The sequence below is a fragment of the Toxotes jaculatrix genome, chromosome 13 (genome assembly GCF_017976425.1).
Source record: "Toxotes jaculatrix isolate fToxJac2 chromosome 13, fToxJac2.pri, whole genome shotgun sequence".
In the NCBI taxonomy this organism is placed as follows: Eukaryota; Metazoa; Chordata; class Actinopteri; family Toxotidae; genus Toxotes; species Toxotes jaculatrix.
The window spans coordinates 16,291,320-16,313,710 of record NC_054406.1 but is presented as its reverse complement, the minus strand read 5'-3'; the positions used below and the strand labels follow the sequence as shown (position 1 = coordinate 16,313,710).

Sequence of the window (22,391 nt, the reverse complement as noted above, 5' to 3'; positions counted from 1 at the left end):
CACACACACACACACACACACACACACACACACACACACACACACACACACACACACACACACACACACACACCCTCTTTGTCTCAGTGCACTGCAGAGAGTACATTGCTCCCTGTGCACACACATGCGATAAATTTGAACACTCACACAACAGGCAGTTAGACTGCTTTGTTGGCCCTTTGTGAGTTGGCACACCCATTTCCTGCCTGAGAGCAAAGGTGAAAACAAGTGAACAGAGAGATAAATGAAAAAAAAGAGATGGACAGGAGGACGAAGGAGAGGGTTTATTATGATATGGAGACACACACACACACACACACAGTAAGACCCACACAAACCCAAAGTGTGTAAGGATTGAGACAATGACATTTATGTAGCCCATCAGACACAATACATCAAGGGTAAGCAGATTTGTCTAAAATAAGCACATTACTTACAATATGTGACAATAGATTATGTGCTGTGTGTGTGTGAGTGTGTGTGCCCTCCTAAGTGTTGCCCTGGGAAAAGAGTTCACTGGGTTGCTGGAAAAACAGGAAGGCATGTCATGCTCTGGATCGGGGAGGGTAGAAGAAGAAGAAAAAAAAGTACCGAGCGGCCCCCGCATTACATAACCAGGCAGGAAATATGCAGCAGAGAGAGAGGGAGCGAGAGAGAGAGAGAGAGAGCGAGAGAGAGAGAGCGAGAGAGAGAGAGAGAGAGAGAGAGAGAGAGAGAGAGAGAGAGAGAGAGAGACTATAGGAGGCTGTGCATAGACTGCACCTATGCCACTCTCCTTAAAGGCTTTTCACATCGAGTCACATCTCTTCATCTCTGCGTCCTTCTGTCACTTTTTCGTTTACTGCGGCCCCCACAGGAGCCAGACAGCGTGACAAAGAGAGAGAGAGGGAGCTGCATGAACTCATTGAACCTTGTTCGTCCCTATAGAGACACACACACACACACACATCAATAAATGATGGTCTGCACTTGGCTCTGGATGCATACATCACATCGCACTGAAATGTTTTAAAACATCATCTCTGGGCTGGATTAGGCTGCAACACACTCATTGTGAAGCTCTGGCCGTGTGTGTGCGTGTGTGCATGTGTAATCCATAATGCATATAGGTATAAACACACAGCTATTACACTTGTGCTGAGGGAACCACAAACACACTCAAGTGCTACAGGGGATGGAGCAGTTGTGGTGTGTGTGTGTTTCTTATTATATCACTAATATGAAACACGCAAAAGGCAGAACTCTCACATGTGCACACACACACACACACACACGAACAATGCTCTCTTATCTGATTGAGTCACACCTGAGAGTGTTGTGTTTCTCACTTGCTTATGCAACACGCAAGTTTTGAATTGTCTTTGTCCTCTTCCTCATAGACAGCAAAACACTGACCCTGAACAGAGGAAACACGCACACACACACTCACATCAATGTTTAAAAGACTATAAATGAGAAAATAATGTCAAAGGGCACAAATATGAGCACTCAGTATACTCTGTACTCAGGATAAAGCACAAACAAATTCACGCGCACAACAGCTGGCAGCCTGATAGTCGACCTTTTGCCACTTTCTTTCCTACAGTGATAAACAAAAAAGTTGCACATTCTTAACTAAGACCTTCACGTTTCACATACTTCTGCTCTGAGATTATAAAACAGTGTGGTGTCTAGGATTTTGCCAGTGCCAAATACTTGTCCCTCTGTATTATCTATAAACACACTCCACATTAACAAAAGAGACAGTTCTCATAAATAAAGATTCTTCTTTGTGGTCAAGAGGGTAGACCACAGCTGCTGCTCTATCTGATTAGCCGCTCGCATGTCTGTCTGCGTATGTGTAGGTGCATGTGAGTGTGTTTTCTGTCTCGCCAGGGCCAGATGGCAGAGAATGTTTAGTCAAATGGGATTAGAGATTAGGATTAAGTGGACTTCAAATTACCTAGACGCACAGTCACTGGATGACACACTACTACAGAGAAGCCCTGAGGTGGAGAGGCCTTGCAAGTTCAACAACAACAACAACACAGAGCCTGTCTTCAGCATCAGTAGCACACAAACAGAAAAATCAGGAAAAAAATTGTTGACTGAATAAATGTTTACACATAGGTAGCTATAGTAGTGTTGGTGAATTATCTGAAGGTACAGTATATTTCAGCATTTTGGGAAATACACTTATTGGCTTCCTTGCTGAGAGTTAGATGCGAAGACTGATACCACTCTCATGTTTGTATGCTAAATATGAAGCTAGCTTAGCTTAGCATAGAGACTGAGAACAGAGGGAAACAGCTAGCATCTTAAGATGACAAGATCAATCTACCAGCACCAATAAAGCTCACTAATTAACAATATAAATGTCTTTTGTTTAATTCACAAAAACATAAGTGTAAAAATGAAAAACAGCTGTTTTACAGCAGACGTGTTTTGGACTATATCTTGCTATCTCTCTGCTGGGAACAGTAACTTGGTAATTGGTTCCAGCCAAGAAAAAGTGAATTGTTGTTTTTAACACTTAAAAAAAAAAACAACAGGCATTACAGTTTATTTAGGGAAACACGAGTGTCTGTATTAAATATCATAGTCCAAAACCCAAAGATATTTAACTTACAATGATTTAAACCAGGGAAATCTGTGTTTGTTTGTTTTTTTTTTGACCTCTCGTGACCTACAAGAGCAACTGATTATCAAAATTGCTGGTGATTAATTTCCTGTTGACTACTTTTTTTTTCAAGCACGAAACCACACAAACATCACCCTGCACCCATTATGATACAGATTAAGTGGTATGTCACAAGCCAATACCAAAGTGATACACAGAGAAACTGAGGTCCAGTCAAAAGTATTAATCATAAGCATACGCTGGCTGCCAAAAAAACATGGTAAACAGGCCAGACAACAAGCATCTATAGGCTGCAGCATGTGTTACATAAGTGAGCCTTCAGTTCCCCACCATAGGCCCCATGTATAGGACAGTGTGTGCTGTGTGAACATATACACAGCTACTGAGCTGCTACAGGGCAGGACTGGACTGACAGAGACAGACAGAAATGGAGCGCTGAAACTGGGTGAATTACTGTACGGCTTGTTGACTGATGCTGCTATACGTTCACACACACACACACACTTACAAACACAGGAGAGCTCTAAGCAGTAGTCATCCAATCAAATACCCAGGAAAGCAGAAAACTCCACTTTAAGAGGGCTTATTAGTGTGTGTGTGTGTGTGTGTGTGTGTGGGAGGCCATAGTTGCAGGTTTCCCATTTCAAAGCTGGTTTGGTGTGTTGATTCTTTGTGCTCACCGTCTGCAGCTAATGAGTTCACTTGGTGTATGTGTGTCCGTAGATGATCCATTGCATCGCAGTGCGTAAATCACTAATTAGCCTTGTGACCGTGGATGCTGGCCTACTTCTCCACTTCTGCCAGTGTGTGTGTGTATGCGTGGTTCAAGGGTCATTGTATTGCGCAAGCTTTCTCCTTTAAAATGAGGAATGATTCAGCAGTGCCTGGAGGTGCCAGGCAAGACTTGCTGAGGAACCTGGTATGAGAACATACCCACATTAAAGTTGGATCAGATGACTGATGACACATTTTTTTTCTTATACAAAGATCAGTCTCACTGTTTCTGTTTTTGTAATTACAGTAATGACAGGGAAGAAAAAGAATAACTGGAGGGGAAAAAGAAACACAGTTGTAAGACTGATTAAACAATGTTCAGCAGAAGGAAAGAAAAACAAACAGAACGGTTTATAAAAGCTGGGCACCAGTTGCACGGTGATCTTTGCTATCAGTATGACTCCTGTACTGTATGGTAAGTCCCCAGTAAGCTGGAGGCCTGACCCAGTTTGGAATGAGGGAATGTGGGACAGTCACACACACACACACGCACATGCACACGCACACACGCACACACATACACATTTCCAGTTATTATGTGACTGGAAATATTTTTAGTCATGTGGATGAGGTCAAACACCGGGAGCCTGTGAACTAAACTTGTACTGAAAGAATACGTCTAAGACTCAGGCCGGAGACTTTAAGAAAGATATGGAGAGTTAGTCAGGAGCAGTTATGTTCTGATTCTTTGGAAAGGAGGGGAGGGGAGGTGAGAAGGAAAAGTGGCAGGTGAGGAGAGGGAAAGGGAGCGCCAAAAGAGGCTTTTGGAGAGACGCCAGGTATTGTGTAAGTGGTTTAACAGTAGGCAGGCACACCTTGGTCTGAAAGGGGTACGACACACCGTTGCATAAACAAAGACCTGCAATCACTGCTGGGAAAACACACTCTCTCCTTACAGCCTAAGCTGGTGGTTTATACTACTGTCGGAGCAGAAATGAGCTCAGCTAAGCTCCACTGAAAGACAACGGCACAAATCATGCGTCTAGTCATTATCAAACAAAGAGGTAGAAAAATGCATTTAATGACAGTAAAACAAGGCGGCAGCAGGGAAACAGAGCACAATAGTTGTGCTGTGAAAGCATCCAGATGAGATCTCACTGAGATAAAGGTAAAACTAGTGCAGAAGTCATGTGAAAAAGCTCTCAAATCCAATTTCGTGGATTTAGTTTTTGCACTTTAGTGATACAAAACAATCCTTCATTGGTTGAGAACATTTAAGATGTTTTGGTTTATTCAGTGTTTTCAAAACCAGCTGGACAATTTAAAAGTGCACGGTGGTTAGCCTTCAAACAAGGCAAAGAAATTTAAAGCCTAAAATATTTTAGAAATAGAAGACTTTTCATTCAGTACCAGCCATAAGAAAGGTCACAGCTTCAGTTAAGGCACATTTAGCAAAAAGAAAAAAAATAAAGATTTCTTCTAACAATTTGACCAAGGTTTTAAGGAGGTGACTTCTTCATCTGTACTTACAACTAACCTGACCTAACTTTCCTGACCATCAACATCTCAACAACAAACATGGTCTGCTTCATGGATCCATAGTCCTAGTCCACGAACACGTCCAAATGTGGACAAAAAGATATGCTCTTTGTTATCCACTTTCAGTAAGGATCAACGTTATAAAGTTTTAGGGCTGGAAGAGATTTCATCCTTTAGAAATTGAAATGCTTTGACAAATTATGTTTTGGATGAATTAGTGAAAATCAGTGGGAAGCAAGACTGTGTCCCAAGTACTCCCAACTCTCCCTGAAGGGAGATGGAGAAAAAAAAACACACACACATTTGTGATTCTATAAGAACTGTAAGGAAACTTCCAGTCGTTATTGCAGAACAGAGGCAGAAACCTGGAGAAACATGTATGTAGTCCAGAGTCAGTGCGATTACTCAAATGTCACATGTTCTTTGTGTGTTGTCCTGGTGTCTTGGGAAGACTCCTGAGAGGTTTCACTGCAGCCCGGGGCAACAGGAGCACAAGTGTCCTTTGAGAGAGTCTCACCTGCAGAGGCAGGAGCTGCAGCGGTACACTGGGACTGGTCAGGGGCCGGATCAGACTTCCTCTTCTTCCTCACATGATAGTGGTGCTTCTTGGACTTCAGATGAGCTGCGGGGGAAAAGGATCAAAACACAGGACATTGTTTAAATGCTGGGTATATTTTAAAGAGACTGAGCTCAGTGATACTTTGGATTATGAACCAATGTTTTGGGAGAAGTGGTTTGTGTTGTGTTTATACTGGCCCTGCTGAAATATTTAATTTCAGCTATATTTCTATAGCTGGAATGTCAAATAAATTTCAACTTAAGTTCATTACTTCCCAAATGATTTATGTAGATACTGACATCTTGTTATGTGGTTATTTAACGACGTGGGTCGACGGCCTTACCTGTCCACTCAAGGTCTCCAATGATCACTTTGTCACACAGATCACACGTGTGGAGGTTCCGCTTGTTTTTCTGCCCCGCCCCCAGCACTCTAACTGGTGGAATTACCGACTCCTCGCCCTGATTGGTTGAGCCAAAGAGTTTGACCTTACTAGAGTGTTAACGAAATATTCAGCTGTCAGACATCACACCACAGTCATTATTGCAAGTAAAAAAAATTGAGGAATTCTGCTGAAATTTTATACACGGAGTGATTTTGGACACTGTGATGGTTTGACCAATTCAGTGATACCTATGGAGCAGGATAAAAAAGTAACATGCAGCAAAACTAGAGGCAGGTGAGAAAGAAAGAGAGGAAGGAGGAAATGGAATTTTAAGCTGGTTGACTAATATCAAAGGGGGGAAGGGAAAGGAATTAAGAAATTAAGGAAGAAAAAGAAAAGGCGCAAGAAAAAAGAAATTTAAGGAAGAAGAATGGAAGAAAAGAGAAGTAAACAGGAGGAAGAAAAAGAGCTGGATAAGGCAGAACCGGACAAAAGCGAAGACATGAAGGAAGGACAGCGTGCAAAGCAGAGAAGATGATTAAAGGGAAAACAGGAAAATGAGACAACAAATGTTTGATGAAGATGAACTGTGGTAAAAGTGAAGAAAAGTGAAGAAAGTAGAAAAGAGGAGGAAAAGCAGCTGAAAAAAGGAAGGGAGCAAGGGAAGTAGCAAGGAATGAGGGAAAGAAGAAAGGAACAAAAAGGAGAAAGAAGGAAGGCGACGATAGGAAGAAGCTGCTCGTTGAGCCCACTGAGGCCCCACCTTACTGAGACTGTCCAGTATCTGCAGTGCAGGGTTCAGCACCATCTCCTCCCACTTCGACTTGTCCGTCACATCCAGGCCGTACACCGCTGGCACATTGTCTCCAGGTCCTACACGCACATGGAGGGCAAACACATACAGTTAACACACATTATGGATTTTACGGGGCCAACAGGGGCCGCCAATAAATGTAATGAGGGCGTTTCAAGGCTCATATTTTGATTCAGTGTTTGCACTGTTTTTTTTTTATTTATCTAATAAGAAACAAACAGGATCCAAAGTGAGTGACTGTAGATCAGAAAGGCTGAGGTTGACTTCAGGATGAATCCAGTACAAACTGGGAAATTTACTGTAGCAGTGATGTGCTGGAGCTGCACCCTGAAGCTCTGTCAACCTGCTGACTCACACTGGCTCGATAATGTCTCTCCGTCTCTCCCTCCTTCCTCCCACCCCTCCCTCTTGTGCACCATCTCTCTTTCTCTCTCTCTCTCTCTCTCCCTCTCTCCATCAGTCTGGCTTCGGCTTTCACTCACTCTCTCATTCTCCCTCTCCCTGTCTCTAACTCTTCCACCCCCGTGTTACTATTTTGCATCAGTCAGCAGTCTCTGGGCCAGGCCTCAGCACTAAACAGCAGCACCAGTCCCAGCCCTGCTTGTCTGTCTGTGTATCAGTCTGTCTATCTGAGTGCCTGTCTGCATCAAAAGCCACTGCCCCGCATTGACTGAAGACACACACATGCACAGGAAATGAGGATGTGTGCAAGTTGCAGAGAAAGTGAATTTTAACTGCTGCAAATGTATGTCGACAAAGTCAGATTTTTTGGTATGAATATCTCATTTATAGTGCAGCTATTATAGTTATAAATTAAGAATTATATTCAGATTAAAATATATACAGAAAATATGGAATAAATAAAGAAGAGTGAAAAATAAATGGAAATTACACCAGATAGCTTCCAGAAAACAAACAAGACAAAGTGTTTATAGCCTTGTGTGTGGCTAAGTAAGGTTTGGGCCTCTCATGTTTTAGCATATGCTACATAAAAAAATATTTAGTCAACAGAATAGTTTAAAAAAAAAAAAGAAGAGATTTTTAATCCATTTCCCGAGTTACACCTCTTTTCCCGACCCAAAACAAAGATGATACTCGCCGCCTACCTGGATAGGAGACAGAGATGTAACTGGCAACAGGATATAGAAAATGGATATATGGTGCAGCAGAGGGAATATTTCTTCATGCAGAAAGTTAGGAGAGTGTTTGAGTAAGTGACAAATCGAGTCACTCACTCAAGTGACATCACCTGAGGCAGTTTATCAGATTTCACACAGCTTCCTCTGAAGTCACAAAACTCACAGGGGCCAACAGCCATCTGCACTAGTACTCCATATGGCCTGTAAACAGACTTTCATGTGTAAAATCAGAGGAGTTTCCCTTTACCGTGCTGATGTTCAGATGTTTTACCACGTTCACCATCAGAATTTAGTGTGTTAAGTCGGGGCATCATCCTGACTTTAAAATTCAACCTAAGTAGGACATTAATGCATGTACTAAAATTTACACCCATTAGATGTCATTAGACATTTCACTCAAAACCACAAAGGTCAACCTCATGGTGGCGCTAGAGGAAAGTATAGGCAATCACCAAATTCATTAGGATACACTGTCTAGGAACCATGAACCAAACAGCTGGCACTCCATCTTTTAAGCCAAAAATCTGAAGCACACCCAAAACTGGCGTCTGCTCTACTCCGGTGAGGTTTTTGCATACATTGTCTGTGTGTTATGCGCATCCACTCAGGTAAATGGATCCCATTAACCTATAAGGCACAGTTGGTCAAGTCAATTATGGCTTAATCCTTTAAACACACAGACTGAACTGTGGAGTTGAAGGCAGCAGACACCCTATAGACTGAAGATACTAACTCCACTGGGACTCTATTATTCCTGAGGAACACAAAGTGCTAACTGTGTAACTGGTCATCTATACAGCCAACAGTATTGCCTCTGTCAGAGGGACGAGTGTGTGGTAACAATGAGAGTCTTCACACAGCTACGCCGAAGAGCTATAAACGTTTGCTATAAAATTTTGCCTGGGCTCTTGGCGCGAGCCACATTTCAGCTCTGTCTGGTCTAAATTTGCATATTGTTGGTTTAATCTGCAGTTGGCCAAATTTTAAACGTGATATGCTTTATTCGTTTCATGGTAAGGCCAGCCGTGCTTAACTGATTAACTGACAAAGTGGTGTAACAATAAAATACAGGGAAACAATAAACACAGGGAAAACACAGGGATCTTCAATCACAACGTCTAAATGCTCCTGCACCTGCATCATTTGGCTTCCAGTGTGTGTGTGTTTGCTCTGTGTACACTTCTAATCCCAAAGCTCTGTCCTGCATGAGTGTTTATACAGTCATACAGTAGGTCAATTTGTCAGGGTGGCTTTTTTTTTTTTTTTTTTTTTACAGCAGTGACTGTTAATCAAAGCCTCAGGTTTCACAGGTGTGGTTACTGTGTGTGTGTGTGTGGGGGGGGCTTTTGTGTTTGTGGCACAATGTTCGGCAGGTGGTGGTGGCGAGCGTCACCTGGCATACCTATACCAGATGAAGTGTTGGAGCTCTCCTGTGCCCTCCTGTTGCCACTATCTCTCTCCTTACTTTGTTCTTTTATCTCACTCAACAACCACCACCCCTCCCACAATTCCCCTTTGCAATCGCCAACCTCCCACTGGGCAGAGTGGAGGTAAATAAAAGGGAGATACTGTATAGTGGGTTGCCAGATGCTGGATGGAACCCCCCACCTCCACCATTCGTGTTTGGGATCTAGTGAAATTTAACTCTGCTAATCCTCTCTGTAATGAATGAGGGCTGATAAGAAATGCTGAAGGGACAAAGAGCAGGGTGGTCAACACACACACACACACACACACACACAGACACACAACAAACTGTGAGTGTTGCCATTCACTTTGCCAACAAGAAAGAGCATCTCCTGTCGCCAGGCAGCTGCTTGCCAGTGTTGATTGTGTGCGTGTGTGTGTGTGTGTGTGTGTGTGTGTGTGTGTGTGTGTGTGTGTGTGTGTGTGTGTGTGTGTGTGTTGAAACAGTAGTCCACCTGTTGCAACAAAGGGGCCAGGAGTCATTTGCTGTCTCATGTTTGCTGAGTGAGGATGTACGCTTGTGTGTGCTTTCCTATAAAAACTCAGTGCGGAGTCCCCCGGCCCAGCTGTGCTGCTTTGGCTGCGGTCCACACTGGAACACGACAGCTGCCCCTGTTCACTCAACAGCCTCCTTCCTTTTCTCCTGCAGTTCCTCTTCCACTTTTTGTCTCTCTTACCTCCTTTATTATCTGTTGTTCATGTTTGGCATCTCTAGAGCAGGTCAAGTATCAAGGGTCAAGAAGATTTCACAAGATGTGGCCACACAGAGCATCAGAAAATGGCTGTGCAGAATTTGAAATGATATTTTCTGGCCCCATATCCACATGTCAATAATCTGTATTGCCACTCTTGCCTCCCTTCTTGTTAGTCTCTTGTTTGGGATTTCTCAGTGAATTCCTCTCTCTCTCTCTCTCTCTCTCTTTCCCTCCTCTGCTTTCCTGTCTCTATCTCTACTGTCAACTGCCTAAAAAAAAAAGTAAAAAAGAAATTCGGCAAACTAAAACATAAATCACTTCATTCCAGCTACAACTTTTTCAAAAAGGCGTGACAAGATTAAATGATGAAACACCAGTAGCTCTAATACATCTTCCACTGTTTGAGTGGAAGAATGAAACAGTAAGCGGCAGCATGACCTGAATGTTTTGTCTGCAACAGAAGTGGAAGATGCAGGTACCACAACATCAAGTAAACATCTGTAAACATCTGTAAAATCTGTTTACATCAACCTTTAGAACATTTTCTCTTTTTTTGATATGTGAGCTTTTCCATCTTTTTTTCTTTTTGGTCATATTTTGGCACTGATTACAATTTTTAGTGTTTCCTCTGGAGCTGATAGTAACATGGTGCAGATTTGTTGTTATCAGTGTATATGCTGGCCAATAACTTAACAAGAAACTGCTGTACCGAAATGCAACCAGTGCCAACATAGTGTAGCCATTACATAGTTTGTCCACCAGAGAGCACTGACAGTTTTTTTTTTCTTCTTTTTTTCAACCCGAAATGTTCGATTTAGTACATATCATTGCCACAAAAAAAAGGATCCTTATCAAAAATATGTTGTTTATATTATGTTACATGTTTAAGTGAAAAAAAATCTGGACTTTTGTTTTTTCTTTAAATTCTATAATATCAATCTCGCCATCACGCTCAAAAATCCAGTATCAACCACGCTGTCATATAATAATAATAATAATAATAATAATGATAATAATAATGTCACATAAATAAGGGAGAGGCAGAACCAAAAGTAATTTCTGGTTCATGACTTTGTACCCTGTGGTGTTTTTATGAGCAGCTATGGTGATAGAGAGGAGGGAGACATGCAATAAGTGCCCTGTCTGGAGCTGAACCAAGGATGTTGTGGTTACATACCCCCACAACACCCCTGCTATTTTTATTCTTGGGGTTTCTAATGGAGAGCAGGCCTGTTTTATATTTCTCGATGCATCAACTTTTCCACTACAGTCTGACAAAATCATTTTTTGCAATATTTTGGATTTTTTTTTTTTCAATTTCTGGCATTTCCATTCAGCCCATAGATGGAAATGAACATATTGTATGTCCTGTAACCGTCGTCGTCATTCACACCTTCTCCACCCATCTCATGCCTTTCCCCTTCTACTGGAGGTGACAGGGAGGTTTCTGTGGCGACAATAACTCTTGCTCCACTTTATCTCCACGGGAGGAGGTGGCATTTGTGTGTGTGTGTGTGTGTGTATGTGTGTACATGAGAGCTTTGCACTTGCTGGAAGACAAGGGTGAAAACTCGCCCTACACCTGTTGCCCCAGCTGGATCAGATTACCTTCACTCTCCATCCACCCAGCTATCCATGTGTCGTTCTTCTCCCCTGTCGCCCTCCATCCATCCATCCTTCACTCACTCACTCACTCACTCACTCACTCTTGGGACTAAAAGATACCTACACCCCTGTTACTTAACACTCACAAGGCCTCAGTCAAACTACACCTGCGTATCCTGGTTACCGGTAGAGTATGCGTGCTTGTGTGCATGTCTTTGGGGAGTTAAAATTAAAAAAAAACTCTGAGGGCACTGGTGTTCTCAGCATAAAATGTGGCACTTATTAAAATGAATGTAACCTCATATTAACATTTTCTTTATGAGTAATTAAATCCACTAATTAAACATTCCCTTATACCCACACAGACACACATCCTATAAGCACACACCCACATACAGACACACTTAAAGGCAGGACAATTTAAGCTTGATTTAATTTGAGCTGGCCAACCCAGAGTTTCAATCCCCACAGCGACCAGGGCTGAGTTCATCAAGAACTGCAAAACCTGCTGAAAAGTATTTAAGACACTGAATGCCCACCTGCTCTTTCTCACTGTCAGTCGCCACTAAATGCTTAAAGTATGAACCATAAAACTGGGTTAAACTTGTGCCTTTGAGGCATGTGGTTCTGCCTCTCTCTGTATATTTACATGTACGGTCAACTTTCAGGTCATTTTCTAGCTTCTCTAATCTACTTCATTGTGTTTGTCTGACTGAGGCCTCTCTGTTGTTTCCATTCATCTTTCCCTTTGACCCACTAGACTCTGTATGCTTGGTTTGGTCCACATAGCCCTCTGTGACCCTGTTGCCCGAGTTTGTGTGGTCGGGGCAAATTCCCGGCAGCTCTGTAATGCTTCAAGAGATTAGCCTGCTCAGCTGAGGCCTGCTGGCATCTGAATGAATGTATGTGTGTGGCTCAGATGAAACAGAAAAGAGGTCAGCAGTCAGAGCAAGAGATGAAGGTGAACAGACACGATGCAGGACAGAAAGGTGGGACAAATCGGGTTAAAGAGTAAGGGTGGTTGCAAGGACAATCCCATCCTTTAGGCAAACACGTTCAAACTCTGACATTGAAAAACCATCTGAAATGGGTATTTACATATGGGAGCATGATCCTGGAGAGCTGTGCTCTAGACCTTGTAAAGGGAAATCCCTACATTTGTCAACCTGGGTTATATTCTCATATTTTTGTTCAGGATTAAAATTGATCATGATAACATTTTACCCACTCGCTCCATATCTATGGTATATATGGTAAAATGCCTTCAAATTCATGGATCTACTGGATTCCCTGGATTGTATTTAATTGTCTCACTGGTACCTGCAGCAACACGATGCCAACAATGCCTTTTTTTTTCTCTCAATGCAGGGCTGTTTTTGGTCTAAATACAAACTAAGATCCTGGTTGACAAATGCCAGAATTCCCCCTTTAAGACCCTAGAGACTCCTGCAGATTCCACAAATTCTGCAAAGACTGACATGGACACCTTTATAGTAGGGGGAGTGTTTTTTGAGGAGTGTCCTTACAGACTTCATGGGATAGAAAGTGTGACTTTTAACACTTTACTGATGATCATATCTGCTGCCTCTTTTACTGTCAGGCCCGATGTTGCAGACTGCTCTCAGTCAGCTTAAAAACTTAAAGAACTGGTCCCCTGGAAATCCTGCTGGCTCCTGCAGTGAACTGAACAGCATGGACAATAGTTCACTGCAGTAGCTAGAGGGATTTCCAGAGGACTACTTTCTGTGTTTACTTATGGTTATACTTGGAGACAACTGTCTGGGATGATTTCTGTTAAACTGAGGTTTTTGGGGAGCTGCAGGAGGCTCATGGTCCTTGACACTGGACACTCTGCTCAGCTGACTTCTGAGCAGAGCGTCCATGAGAAACATACACAGCCTGAAACACATGCGCAAAAGCACAGACAACTTCAGACAGATTACGGTATATGTAAAAGGGCAGTAACACAGATACACACACACACACACATGTGATAAAGACCATATGGTGTGTGCAGAGGGTAGGCAGGCAGTCAGAAAGAGGGGTATTGAGGTTTAGGGCCTGGCGTGGCCTAAGCCACTTGGGCCTAACAGGATTAGGAGGCTGGGTTACTACAGGGCATGCTGCTGGTGGGACAGAGAGGCCAGGTTTCCATTTGGGACAGAGAAACACACAGAGCCTACATATGCATTTTAAAACACGTCTGACTTTCACGGGTTGTGACCAGGGTGGGAAATCACCTCCTGCCAAACACAGACTGGTCTTGGCTGTGCTGGCTATATTTGTCTATTCTGCTGTGCCAGTCACCCTGGCAGCTAACCAGCCACTACACTTCATTTCTATGCATCTGATGCTACAGGGGACTTGGTCCTGGAAAAAAGGGGTCAGCTGCAGGTGGACACCACGGAAGGATGTTGAAAAATGATCCCCTCGATAGCGTCACAGCAGCTCATGTACGCTGCATAAAATCAAATCCAATTTTGTGTCAGTGAATAAATTAATCAGATATCCACAACTGAAATACAGAACACTATGACAAGCATAAAGACTGGAAGCAGGGGAAACAGTTAGCCAGACTCTGTCATATATAGATCACAAGTTGTCGTTTTTACACATTGGTGTTTGTATAGATTAAACAAACACAACATAACATCTTCATTACTGAGCTTATATTTTGGGGGAAGAGCTCAGCTAGCTTTTCCAGTCTTCATTTTAGGATAACCAAGTCCTGTGGTTAGCCTAGCATAGCTGGTATCAATATTCTCATCAAACTCTGGGCAAGAAAGCAAATGATGCTATTTCTGAAAATGCCAAATAAAAATTCACTTTTGCATTTTCAGGTTAAATTTGATCCGCAGCATTTGGATTTGCTGAAACTTTTTAACAGAAAATCAAGGCATGTAGTGATTATTGTGAAAGTAACATCCTCCAAATCCTGCTGTGCACACACACACACACACACACACACTCTGTAAACTGGAATACAATACAGTGTCTGAGAGGCTTATTGTGTGTCTAATGGAGTGCATGATTCGCGTCTTGTTAAAGAGACTGCTGATTGCTAAGGAACTGGACTGCGGAGGACAAACACACACACCCTTAGAAACATACTGAGTAAGGTGGGTGAAGGGTACTCACGTTTAAGGAAGCGGTTACGGACCCATTTATTCTGTTTGCGGGCGTAACGCTTTGTAGCCATCTTCACAGCTTCTATACCTGGACAGAGTTAAAAGGAGGCCGTTACAGAAGAAAAAAAAACAGGAGAAAAATCTTTAAACGTGTCAGCCAACCAGTGAATCTAAACCTATCTCTGTGACTTTGATCAGGTATTTTTCTGACCTTTGTTGCGTAGTGTCTCTTTCTCCTGCTGGGTGCTGCTTTCAGGACCGGTCAGGTAGTCATGAAACTCCTTAAACCCAATCGACTGGAAAATCCCATGTTGATAGGTCTGACTGTAGAGGACAGGGGAGGAAGAGAAGGGAGGAAAGGATAAGAGAGAAGGAAATGAAACATTATCCATCAATACAAAAAGTTTCCGTCTCCAACTTGACATTTCTAGACACCCGGTGGTGACTCATGTCACCTTCTCCTCCTCCTCTATCTCTCCTTCCCGGCCTGAACAAAGAATATCAGTCTGAGCAGATGCGAGGCCCTTCAGGGGACAAAGTGACAGACTGACATTAAAAAAAACTGAATGGCACTGGCAGAGAAACCCACAGGTGCTGGGACTCAGTCGCCTGACCGGAGTGACATCCGGTTGGGGCAGAAACCCGCTGGTTAGCTCACCAGACAGTGGCAGAACCTTTACTCTGGATGTTGTTATGAGTAATCATCAGTACTGCTTTGTTTTGTGTGTTCAGTTGTTTTCCACTGCCGTGTATACGCTTCACATGCGTACGTATAAGTTTATCTGGCAACAAAGTTCACAGAACAACAAGTCTAACCAGGCACTTTTTATCAGTGAAATAATAAAACCATGACTTGTTTATTTAATCTGTACAGCTGTAATGTGTCCAGGTGAAAGTATTTTTTGGCAGGTGAAGACGTGCAGAAAAGAAAAACCTCCCGGGAGCCAACAGGAAAGAGAAATGGAAGAGAGAATGTTTGCCGATGACCTGTACGCCGATAATGTTCAGGTCAATACGTTGGACATGGGAACAAGATTTTTTTTTGGGTAAACCACATGTTTGAACTGACTTGATTTATATACTTGCTTTTATCTTATCTTTTATTTGGGGCTTTTAATTCCTCTGGTTTAATTTTTACCTAACAGTCCCTGTTCTTGCGGTCAATTTTGTCTCTTTCTAAAACATTTTCATTTTCTTTATTTAAACATACCATAGACCAAACATTATAATAACAATAATTACTATGTTTGGCCCATAACTTATAACTTGTAACAGAAACAAGAGGAGGAAATAACAAAAATAAATCTGGCTAGACGGGCAGAGACAGAAATTTGAGAATAGCGACAGAGCACAGGAAATGTACAGTCAATGGAGGGAGGAAAAGAAAGACAGAGGAAGAGAAGGAAAGAGGGAGGGAGAGATCTGACCTTGATGTCTGGCCACAGCAGCCAGCTGGGGATGGAGATGTGAGGGTAAAGGAGACACAGACAGAGAGAGAGAGAGTGAAAGAGAGGTTGGGGGGGTAAAGTGCTTGGTTGATCAGATTGCTGAGAGGGCAATAGTGGCGGGGATGGAGGGAGACAGAGAGAGAGGAGGAGGCTGGTTGATGAGGTGGGATGGGGTGATGGGGTGATGAAAGAAAGGAGGGACGAAAGAAGGGAATTGGCAGCTTCCTGGGCATCATTCCACCAATGCATCAACTCCCTGCAGCCACACCCCAACACACACACACACACACACACACACACACACACATACACACACACACACACACACACACACACACACACATACACACACATATATATACAATATCAATATCTGCTCTCAAAGACATGCACACAGCAGTGTGCTTCCACATATCTGTTTCAGCTATTAGTGAAGTTCATACACGTTTCAACATATGTCATGTTGTGCACAAAAACAGGCCTAATTCTACTGTAAATGTTTGTTGTAAATGCTAAATTTGAACTCAGTGAATATATTAAGACTCATATATTCCACATGCCCGGAGATTAGAAAAAAAAAATATCCAGATAGTACAATTTGAGTACAATTTGATGCATTTATCTCTTTGTTTCTGCATATGGTGAGTAGGTAGCTGCTGTAGCTAAATCTAGAAACGTCTCGTTTGAGATTATGTGGCGACTTTGTTCCTGCCAAAGAAAGTGCTTGTTGCTAGAAAGTAAAAATAAAGCTTGCTGAATCAATTGGCGTGTGCTCGTAAGTGGAAGTGTCAATCATGACATTTTCCACGGTGACTGTGAGCGGTAATTCACAGACAATTACAGGGACTCTTTGTCTTACGAGCTGTCTGAAATTGTACATGTAGTGCTTGAACATTACGGTGCAAGACAGAAGTAAATGCACCCAGACGAACGTTCTGTTGGCTCAGGTCGCATATTATGAGGTCTGTGTTTTCTGAAACACTTTTCCACGGGTCAGAAAAGTCTCACTGGCGATTCCAATAAATTCCAATTCTCACCCTTTAACAAGAAAAATCCTTTCCTGTATGTGGCCAGTTGAGTTCAATTATTAGCATTAATGTGGACCTTATAGTTAACTATTAACCTTTCAGTCCAATTGGGCATTCATAACAGGTCACAGCCACACACAGCAAAGTCAGGTGTGAAGTAATTTTTCCTCATTTGGTGGCCAGTTTTCTTGCCTCTTCTTGGCAGCCGTGCTTGAAAGACCATTGTGGATTTGGCAGAAGTGTGCTGACAAATCTGGGTCATAGTGGTTTTGGTGAAAATACAGTTACTGCTATTCCTGTATCAATGAATTTGAAAATGATTCAGTCTTGAAACCTTCCAGGATTGACATCAAAAGCGGCAGAGCTCTTTGAAAGTATAAGAGGGGGCTGCCCTATTAAAACCATAGGAGGTCGGTTATTTGATAATGAAGCACGCTGAGAAATGGCCTCTAGATCACAGTAATGCAGACACAGCCCCATTCATTGTACAGAAAACAGTAGATCCATACAAATCAAACTCATGCGGCTACTGTTAAGACACAAGTTTGGTATTGTGAGAGAGACAAAATATCAAACTTTATCAAGTTACAATGTCCTCAAATAGAATCCATAGTATGACAAACAACTATAGCACTGTAAGTAATTTGTTCCAGGGCCACCACAATGTCCATTCAGTGTGGGATAAATTTCCTGAGGCCCCCGAGGTAATAAGCTCTAATCACAAGACTCCCTTGATGGTGCTAATGTCCTATGGAGCGGCCTTATCGCTGCAATTATTAATAATCACTGGACATCCTAAAGAAATATCAGTCCCATCTGATCTAAACTCGCAACAGTGTGGGCTGTATCTAAATTGGTCTTCGGGCTTTTGGGAAACGAGGCCGTACAGAACAGAGTGACCAGTCAGACTGGGAAGGAGAAATAAATAACTGGATAGCTGCTTGGCTTCACTTCACTCCTACTGCCCTGGTTACACAGACGAGAGGAGTTAACTCCGTGTCCGGACTGAATGTCTGGATTATTCATTTAAGATACAACATTTCCCAAGATCCTAAAATCCCAATTCCAATGGTTTTTTCCTTGAGCAAAACAACTATCCAAAAAAAAAAAAAGAGATTTATTAGCACAAACGTAACTTAGGATAAACAGGATCTGGATTACTGTTCATTTTCAGGAGGGTGGACATGTTTCGCTGCTGATTTGCTTACCTGTCCTCCTGGACTTTCTGCTGATTGTAGCGGACATGGAAGTCTCTGAGCTCCTCTATCAGTCCTGCAGACAACATCTCATCTACGCGAGCGTCCAACCGCTTGTCTAGAACTGGAGGGGAACAAAGATAAAGAAATGTACCAAGTGTAACAAGAATAATGAAACAAACACACGTAAAGGTTTATTTCATGCTGAACTGAATCTCCCACATAAATATCAGCGTTTCTGTTTGTGTGCATGGAAATGGATGCAATCCTTGCTCCTTACCCTCCATGTCAGCGCGCAGCCAGAAAATGCAGGGGTCCGGGTACCTCAGCGGCCCACCCAGCCCATCGCCTCCGTCTTGCCTCCTCTGCTCCTCCAGCCAGTGACTATGAGGGATGCCTGTCTCCTCATGGATTTGCAGACTCCTGTAGATAAACATCCAAGCAAAGACGTAAAGGTTAAATAAAACCCTAAGCTGCATTTCCCACAGGAACACTGTGTACATGCAACCAAATAAAACAAATCATTTAAAGAGGTTTTTCAGACTGATACAAATTCCTATGATTTCCACTATATTGTGAATTTACGTTCCCATCCCTGTATGTCAGGCCTCGGTGGGTAAACTGGGAGTAGCTGAGTTAACCATCCACTCATCCATTAAATCCAATATGAATTAAAACTCCCCTTCTGAAGAACAAATTAAGAAACTAGTTCAAGTAGAGCTTGAATGTCACCAAAAAGATGAAACCATTTACCGTAGGAAATCACACTCTTTTTCTCACCAGCACACCCTTCTATCTTTCAGCCAAACTTTTAAGATGCTCAGATTTAAATCCAAACCAGATTCTTTGCTGTGCCTGGCTGCACTCTGACGTTATGATGAAAAGATGATTCCTGTCCTCTCCTGTCAACTGGAAGAGCAGGGTAACCTAACCTGCTCACACAAAAGACCAGAGTGCGCTGACTGCTACTCATCAAGATGGTAGTGTTGTGCATATGCGTGTGCATGTGTGTAAACAGACACCCGTTCTGTCAGCGTACACTGGGCGGAGGTCATATACTGTGACTGTCAGCCTGAGACAGATCTTCAGAGTTTCAGGACATAACATGAGAAAACTCGAAAATATTGTGATGCACTCATGTACGTACAAACAACTTACCACAAGACACACCTACAAACATGATACACCACGAAAAGAGAGTTTCCCCAGTTCACTCATATAAAGATCTGGCAAAATGTTACCGAACTAGAAGCACTCGCATAAAAAACATATTCACAATTCTTAATGAATTATTAACAATTATGCTTCCAGTACAATGTAATTTGTACAAAGTAAAAATTGTTTCATATTTAATACTAGAATTAATATAATTTTGTTAGACAGGACATTTAAAAACAGCAAAACTGTGACACAATTCAAAATTCAATCACATTACACAGCAAGTAAGCCAGACAGCTAGCTAGTTTAGCTAGCTAGTTTAGCTAGCTGATAGCCCTCGGACAATCTGTTTGATAATTAGGCACCAAAATGTATATTAACGGAATGAAAAACATTTCTATTCTACATACTTCACTAATATTGCTAGTGTTTCTTTTCTTGTTTGCTACCTATCTATCAATATAGATATTCACGATAACACGCACAGCAGTGAAGATATTACCAGCTGTATCACCTGGCAATCTTGCGTTTGTCATTGGGGTGCAACATGGCAGCCATTTTGGGGTCCACCTCTGCCAGTCGTTTGTGTAACTCTGCTCCTCCCAGTTTTTCCAGCTCCAGTTTCCTGTTTGGAGCCCCATCGCCTCCATCCCCCGACTCTTCGTTCTCCTGCTGTGAAAGATATTTCATTTAAAGTTTTAGTTTTACAGAGGACAAAGGGAGGTGTATTTGTGTTGTACTGTTATGGCACTCACCCCTGTATCCACGAGAACTTTCCACAGCAGAGACTCAATGTAGTAATTTGTTCCTCCAACAATGATTGGCAGTTTGTTTCTGCTGTGCATGTCGTCTATGTTGAGTGTGTTAAGGAGGAAACTGATGTTCACACATTTTATGTACATGAACGCACAATAATTAAACACCATTCTGAAATGACCTGTGAAGCTTATTTAGTGGCATTCAAACTCTAATGGCATAAAAACAACTTGCTGCTGGTTCCAGCTGGTTCTAATTCAATCGGCCATTCTGAGACGCTGCCAGTCACATTTTACTAAATTGCATTCAACTCCTCAGGTTATTCATATCAACTGTACATTTTCAAAGAAGCCTGTTTAATGGTTTTATATTTTGTGCACATTGAAGAAAAGAAGAGAATCCAGGCGAGAGAAAATTGAGTTTTCTGCCTCTTTGATATCAGAGAGTTCCTATTCGAAGTAAAGTATTCAAATAATAGCAAACATTGAAGCGAACATACCACTTTCACTATAGCTCCACAGAAAATAAACACAAAACAAAGAATATGATATTAATCTAGCACTGGGTGGGCTGTCTAATCCTTAGTGGGAAAACGTTTGTTTCAGAATATTTACCTGGAAGAACAACATGGGAAAAAAAACAGAAAATTGAATAATATCTCATGACAGAGGAGCTGCAAAGCAGTGTACAGAGAAAATCAGTGTAGAGAAGGGAAAAAAAACCCAGCAAAAACCTCAACACACTGGAACTGTCTTTTAGTGATTCCACAACACAGCACGTGGAACATAAAAGTAAAAGCCACAGCAGCTGCTTCAAGCTTCTGCTCCACTGAAGAGACGAAAAATAGCGGCAGACGAAAACACCACATCCGCTTGAACCAATGAGGAGACTGTAACCTTCCTCAAATTAACACATGAAACAAACATAAATGTCATATTTCCTCTACATTTTTTTTTTTACAGAGTGTTTCACCACCCGAAGTTTGACAGGTGCACTTTTAATGAGTCAATGTTCCAGGCCCAAGATGTAAAACTATCCAAAAGATTCACAAACAAAGCAAAGATTATAGATGAGTATAAACAATGCATTTAAATCTGTGCAGTATGACTTTGTTTTTGTTCTTTTCTATCCCATCAATCATCTTGTGGCCGACTAGAAGGGCTCTGAACCCAGAGACTGGGAATCCAAGCTAAAGGAATACATCAGCTTGGACTATCAGACAAATTTGCTCTATCTTCTAAAGCTTCATAGACCATAAAATCAACCGATTAATTGTGAAAAACATCAGGCAGGTTAAGTCATAATTAAAATAACTGTTAGCTGCAACCAAAGAATCGACGCCTGTCTTATTACAAACTCAATATCAGCCACACAGTTTGGTCCACCTCTAAAATTAAACACAAAAATCAAAATCAATATTGGAGTTAAAAAAAACAACAAAAAAAACCAAAACCTTACTGGTCACAAAGACACATCCTACATGCCACACCTTTTTCCTCTCTCTCTCTCTTTTTCTGTCGCATTGTTTCTCTCATCTTGCACCTTTCCTTCTCGCTCCCCTCTTCCCTTCCTCTTGTCGCCCACCTTCTCTACTCAGGGATAATTAAATAACCACTCAAATGAGATCCAGGTCCACCAGCCATCGTCACTCACCTCCCCCTCTCTCTCACACACACATGCTCAGAGGGATGCATCACTGTGTTTTGATGGGGGTGGGCAAGATATAGAAAGAGAGTGAGGATCATTGACTAGAGGTGAAGAAAACTGAAGGAGGGACAAGAAAGAGCAATAAAAGAGAAGCAAAGCAGGGGTTGAGGAGGGAATTTATGTGATAGACACGTTGAATGAAGAATTGAAAGCTGATGATGTGTCATTAGGTCCTGTGTCTTTGAACCTCTCAAGCTTGTCAGCCCTCTCATGGTATTTATTACACACACACACACACACCCCTCCTTTTTCCCCTCTATCGTCTCTCTTTCGTGCTTTACAGTTTAAAATCCTCCACACCACTTCTATCCCTTTAATCTGTATTTATCCCTTTCCATTCCTCCCTCTTCCCACCAGCAGGCTCGCACTGCACTGAGCCTATTCTTGGAGCTACCGCATCCCCTCACTGCACTGGTGAGAGAGTGTGTGTGTA

General features: G+C 42.2%; 1 protein-coding gene across 3 annotated transcripts in view; it reads right to left on the bottom strand.

Moving 5' to 3' along the window:
- Nucleotides 1–3,841: 3,841 nt before the first annotated feature.
- trit1 (tRNA isopentenyltransferase 1) overlaps nucleotides 3,842–22,391 on the bottom strand; it is a 30,921-nt gene continuing 12,371 nt past the window's right edge. The window contains exons 3-11 of one of the 3 annotated variants that reach the window (XM_041052850.1): nucleotides 20,251–20,349; nucleotides 20,010–20,167; nucleotides 18,618–18,760; nucleotides 18,350–18,461; nucleotides 14,877–14,989; nucleotides 14,676–14,753; nucleotides 6,581–6,690; nucleotides 5,776–5,893; nucleotides 3,842–5,495 (exon numbers count right to left, since the gene is read on the bottom strand). In XM_041052850.1, the coding sequence (XP_040908784.1) occupies nucleotides 5,275–5,495; nucleotides 5,776–5,893; nucleotides 6,581–6,690; nucleotides 14,676–14,753; nucleotides 14,877–14,989; nucleotides 18,350–18,461; nucleotides 18,618–18,760; nucleotides 20,010–20,167; nucleotides 20,251–20,349 (1,152 nt within the window). In that variant the 3' untranslated portion in view covers nucleotides 3,842–5,274. The remainder of the gene's footprint in view (nucleotides 5,496–5,775; nucleotides 5,894–6,580; nucleotides 6,691–14,675; nucleotides 14,754–14,876; nucleotides 14,990–18,349; nucleotides 18,462–18,617; nucleotides 18,761–20,009; nucleotides 20,168–20,250; nucleotides 20,350–22,391) is intronic. The other 2 variants (XM_041052851.1, XR_005895126.1) reach the window with 2 other exon arrangements.